Source organism: Pleurodeles waltl, chromosome 6, assembly GCF_031143425.1.
Source record: "Pleurodeles waltl isolate 20211129_DDA chromosome 6, aPleWal1.hap1.20221129, whole genome shotgun sequence".
In the NCBI taxonomy this organism is placed as follows: domain Eukaryota; kingdom Metazoa; phylum Chordata; class Amphibia; order Caudata; family Salamandridae; genus Pleurodeles; species Pleurodeles waltl.
Window position 1 is genome coordinate 54,129,100 of NC_090445.1, and position 6,000 is coordinate 54,135,099.

The 6,000-nt window shown below is 44.2% G+C and overlaps 1 protein-coding gene across 1 annotated transcript in view; it reads right to left on the reverse strand.

Annotated features, from left to right (window-relative positions):
* The window catches only part of LOC138299181 (E3 ubiquitin-protein ligase TRIM11-like), an 89,215-nt gene extending 84,074 nt beyond the window's left edge, over nucleotides 1-5,141 (reverse strand). The window contains exon 1 of the mRNA XM_069237278.1: nucleotides 4,637-5,141. Coding sequence (XP_069093379.1) covers nucleotides 4,637-5,050 — 414 coding nt within the window. The 5' untranslated portion in view covers nucleotides 5,051-5,141. The remainder of the gene's footprint in view (nucleotides 1-4,636) is intronic.
* Nucleotides 5,142-6,000: the final 859 nt, after the last annotated feature.

Here is a 6,000-nt window from a genome sequence, read left to right on the forward strand (position 1 = left end):
AGCAGCTGCTGTGAGTGTTTGTTGGGACTGGTCTGTGTTAAATCGCATCATAATTCGGAGTAACGTCTTACTTAGAAGGCATTGCCTCCATGCATTCCATGCTCTAACCATTTCTGATTCCCTTGTGCCAAAGCCCATAAAATCACTGTAGTTTAAAAATACCACTATGAAATTGTATTCCTAGGTTTGGAATCTGCTTTGGATTTGTTTGGAAACTTAAGGTTACTTCAAAAACTGATTTGCTGTCTCAACAGCTTCTGTTCTTATGTCTTTGCCACACCGCACATCAACCCCAGAGAGAACTGTCAAGAACTGCAGACCAGAATGCAGGTCCACCAATGAATTAGGCACTCCATCTCTGGTAGCATGGCCCATACCAGATTCTGCATATCATGAATACTGATGTTAAGAGCTGTGGACTGCCTGTCTGGATCCATGCACCACACTCCAAGCAGACCATCGAGCCAAAGGGCCTCGGATCTTCAGGCCTATGTGCCCCTGATGACAGAGGTCAACATCAAGCAGTCCTTCCTCCTCACCATAGCTAATGCCTGTGGTAGTGGGAATTTTCAAAGCTACCTGACCTTCATTGAATCTGCCCAGCCCCCTCTGCAGCAAGCCTGGCTTACTGGATCATTGTTTGGGTCAATGAGGAGGGGGTGGGCACGAAGAAGCCAAATACACAGGGCCTGCTTCCCACTCCTGGACTGAGCATTCCCTATGCAGAGACATCACTTTCCTGCACGTCTTGGAACAGTACAAGTAGAATCTGAACCTTTCTTCATGCTGGGTATGCACTCACTTGCCCATGAATTCCCATCATGTTCAACTGGCAGGAAAGGTGTAATTACCTACACATGCATGGGCATTTCATTCCTGAATGTGACATAAACGCCCTCAAGTTACTCTATGACCAGACAATGGCCTGGCCAGATCAGTAGGCTTTGCCCCTGATGTGCATCTTGTCTCTGATGCTTATGGACTGGTTTGTGAAATCTAAAATGGCAGCATTTTCATTGGACACAGTAAGTGCAACAAGTCAATTTCCAAGCAAACAATCTAATTAGATAATTACTGGAGTTGAACTTTCTGGTCACCCGTAACAGTAAAATGGATCGGCCTGGGACCAGGCTTAAATCTGGTTACCCGCAGCTGGACTGCATCCTATCAATGTTGCACCTGCTATCATACACTTATTAGCATAACCCTCTACCTTACAAAAGAGACTGTCCACAGCCATTTCAGAAATTGCTTGATTTTTTGCTATACTGTTCAAAAGTTATGGGATGAGAGAGCTCTTCTACGAAATATGTCATGTTGCCAATATAATGGAGAAGGTAGCAAACTGCTATCGCACAAGATTTAATATCCACTCAATTTGTGGCTCAAAAAACAGTGATTGTGCAGAAGTTTGTTGATGTTTTGTGGTGGCTGCTAAGTGAGATGTTTGCACAATTATCTGTGTAGAGTGTTGTACATTCACAACACATGTCTCTATGGGAGATACATGAGTAACTAGATAAAAAATGTAAAGGGTCAAGAGATTAAACACTATAGATGACGGTATGGGTCTTGAAGGATAAAGCACATGGTCAAGGTTGAAAGGCATTTTTCAAGGATGGAGAATGTACATTCTCAGATTTATTTTGATCATTCTCTTGTTAATTTAGATCCTTGTTAGAGTCTGTATTGTATGATATCAAGTTTTACCAGAGGCAAGCCACTTCCCCATCCTCCTATTCACAACACAAGACGATGCTCAAGTTTGATTACAATGTTGTTGTACATCACAAAGGAAATATGGGAAAGGAAGTGAATAGATTCAGTATTGAAGTGTCATAGTTTGAGTTATTAAGTAGAGCAGGAGAAGAGAGTTGTAAAAATTTGAAACTGTATCTACTCAGTAGTGTAATTGTAACTTACTTCAGCCACATTTTCTTACTCATGCTAGCACTGCCCACAAGAACTGTCTCTGACACTGAGCGGTCTCCACCTCTTGGCTCACGAGGTGTGAAAAGAAGACTAGCTTGCTTAGCTGCAACCAACATTCATACACATCTATGCACCGACTGATGATTAATTATAAAGATTAATTAAAGATGGTGCCTCTGAAAGGCTGACAGGGCTGTGTCAGGGTCAATCATATGTCAGGGAATACGTCAATGATATTGTCTCAGCATGTTGCTGAGTCAGTCCCAGCTTATCATACATATCAACTTCTTAGAATAAAACACTATAGCTAAGCGATTTGTTAAAATAATTCTATTGAGTACTTTCTCTTCACACCCTACGGGGCATACTTAAGAACCTGTGATGCCGCCATAGCGTCAATTTATTTATGCTAAGGTGGCACTAAAGTGGCTTTTTCCCCACATTATATTTACAAAGTGGCACAATGCATGCCACTTTTTGCTTAAATATGGGCCTAAGTGTTAATCACTGCTACTCCTCTAACTGTTATAAATTTGGCATGCCTTTTCTTAAAGCAACAAGTCACATGAAAAATCCTTATTAAATCTGCCTGTATTTTAAGCAAAGACACTGGCCGAGTATGCATTAAAATGAACCACTCATCGATTTACGTCAGAGCCCCGTAGGGGGAACCCATCTTTCCGAAACAAGAAACACATTTTATTTTGATCACTGTTACTTGCCCCCACAGTTTTAAACTGCTAACCCTGTGTCAATCTTCAATAAAATACTCTCAATTTTATAGCAGTGATACTGTAGTGTCTCTCACAGTAAAACATTTTGGTACAGATGCTCGAAAACATTTTGGCAGGGAACCAAGAATAAGAACCTGTAAGTAGTCTTTCACCGGGCCCCGCAAACCCTTCTGACTAGCCTGTTATGTGGATAGACTGGAGTTCGGTGAGGAGAGAAGCTGATGTTACCACATTCATCAACCATTCACAATGAAAAGCAGGGCATAACGCTGCTTACAACTAAAGGCAGAGAATGCAAGCTCCCATCAAAAGGTAGCATAAAACCAAAGACAGACATAGGACATTCACAGAAGATTCAAAGTTGCAAAGATATATCACTTTTGCTTGTTAGACATGCCCATATTGTCAGTCTAAGCAGCAGATCTCAAAAAGTGATCTTTGCTCACTTCCCTCCTTTATCAGTAAGGCCCACCCAGGTTTCTTCAAGATCCTCACAGATCCTGAATCCTGGAAGCCGGCCTGTTAACTTAGACAGAAAAGCAGTGAGGTAAGCAGACTTTTCCGCATGTGTAAGTTCATGAGAATCACAGGCCAAGGCCCATTTTTATACTTTTTGACGCAAAACTGCGCAAACTGAGTTTTGCGTCAAAAAGTATAGCGCCGGCTTATGTCATTCCAAAGCGCCAGCCATGTGCCAAATTTATGGAATGCTGCAAGCTGGCGCAAAGGGTGGGCTAGCGTAAAAAAAAAAATGACTTTAGCCGGGTGGGGTGGCGGCATGGGAGAAGGGGGTTTTGCACCAAAAAATGACATTAGGCTGGTTAGAGGCAAAAAAAAATGCCTCTAACCAGCCTTGCGTCATTTTCTGACGCAAAACCATTCATACCACATGACTCCTGTCTTATACAAGACAGGAATCATGTCCACCACCCCAAAAGTGAGCTCAGGGGACCACTGTCCCCTGGGCATGGCCATTGCACCCGTTGCCATACAGGGGGCCCCTAGTTGGGCCCCCGGATGGCCCTTTAATTTAAAAATACTCGCCTATACTTACCCTACTTACCTGGGATGGGGTCCCCCTTCCTCTGGTGTCCGTTTGGTGTGGGTGGGGGTGTTCCTGGGGCTTGAGGTGGGCACCTGAGGGCCCATTCCATGGTGTTTCACCATGGAAATGTGTCCACTGGTCCCCTAAAGCCTGGTGTTAAAGCAAGCTTTGCACCATTATTTAGCCCCTCCTCCCACGCGTGCGTCATTTTAGCACAGGGGGGATAAATATGGGGCTAGCACCATTTTTTAGATGGGAATGCCTACCTTCCATCTCATTGACGCAAGGTAGGTTCATACATTTAAAAAATGGTGCAAACGCCAATATTTTGACTTTAGATGGTCTAACGTCAAAATATAAATATGAAGTTAGTTTTGGGCCGAATTTGCGTCAAAATGATGCACATTTGGCAGAAATGGACTATAAGTATGCCCCTCAAGGTTTGCAATTAGGCTAAAGAAATTGTAAAACTGCGCCTAGAGGTGAGAAGGGTGCAAATTTATAATTATCAGGAAGTCAAAGCTTTCCAAGAGCATCCTTGGAAACTTGCAGGTAATTTGTTTACAGAAGTACTGGAAATGTTTGAGAATGTGTATTTGTGTATCTGTCAAGTGCTTCAAGCATGTGAAATTTCACTTTTTCTGTAGAGCTGTTTTGGGGAAATGCCACTGCATTTTAAACTAGGCATCCCTTTTTCCTCACAAAGAACTTATTTTCATGTGAGTAAAATACTTCCCTCTCTCCCCCATCATGTTTGGCAGACACGGTGGAGGCACACAGAAGTTGTTCTTCTCTGCAACTTCCTGAAAAGTAAGAGGTGGGAGAGGTCCTGCCCCAAATACGCACCTGTACCGTACGCATCTTATACTCCTCGGCGGCCTCTCTGGGGGCCTACTCCCATGAGTCAGAGCTGTGACATACACACCTTGTACTTTTGGGCAGCCTCTGGAATGGGAAGCACCGAGTGAGTTTTGTGGTCTCTGGACTCTCGACAGACGACACAGATGGGCTCCTGGTCATCTTCACAGAAGAGCTTCAGCTTCTCTTCATGTTCTCTGCACAGATCCTCCCCCTGGGGGGCCGCACTCGGGATGTGAAGATGTTTCAACAGCTCCACTATGTTTCCCAGATGTCTGATGGGTCTTAAGGTTTTGTTTTGAGAAGTTTCTCTACACTGCGGGCACTTGAAGTCTGTCTCCAACCCTTCCCAGCACCGAGAGATACAGGACAGACAGAAGACATGCCCACACCTCACAGACACGGGGTTTACGAAATATTCCAGACATATGGAGCAGGTGGTCTCCTCCATCAGGCCCTGGAGGTGGTTCGCTGCAGCCATGTTTCCGAGATGAAGTTTCGGTTCTCAGTGGGCGTGTCTCTGTCAATTTTTCCTTCCACACACCACTGGAGCCTTGGAGCCCTTCCGTGTATTGAACATGCAAACAAGCAGGGGTGGATTTGCAGTCGACATGGGCGTGTCCTCCACTGTGCGGGAGTTATTACAGTTGAGATAGAATTAACTCTGTATGGACTGGTGCCTGCAGCTGAGATAGGCGTGCCTCCCTCTGGACAGGTAGTACGAGCAGCTGAGATGGGCGTTATAGACGTGACCCCTTCAGATTGGGAGTTCCAGCAGCTGAATTGGGCGGACTCCCTTTGGACTTGGCGTTCCTACTTCTGAGATGGGCGTGACTCCTTTCGGAGTGGGCGTGTCAGCAGCTGAGATATATTGAAAATTAGTGCGTCCCTTAATGGCAGAAAAATCCTAGTTTCCTTTCGGTGCTGATTAGATCTGGGTCATGTGAAGAGTTGCTGGATGCTACGTGTCTTTGAGCTGCAGAACCTGGTTCGAGTCTTGTCGCTGGGTCAACAATTTGTGACCCTGGGCAAATCGACTAATCTCCCTCTGCCTGCAAAAAAAGAATGCGTCCTTGTGTAATATAACTGGTGCTTATGTTAAATGCTCCAGTGCCTTCTGATCGAGTCCGAGCTATACAAAGCTTAAAAAAAATGGATATAGTTCAAGTCACAAAAGAGTCCGTGGCTGCCAGCCATTCATTAAGTCTTTTGTAATATGCAGAGCATGAAAGTGGGAGGGTCTCTAGAAGTGTAATTAGGTGTGTGACTTAAATACATAAACAACATTTCTCTTTACCATAGTGTGTCACCCTGTATTTTGGTTCCTCTTTGAGCTTTAATTTATTGCATTCAGACATGTATCACAACCGACATATTTACAAATGCCAATAGACCCGAATCCCACCTAGAATAACCTCTGCTTCAATAGAA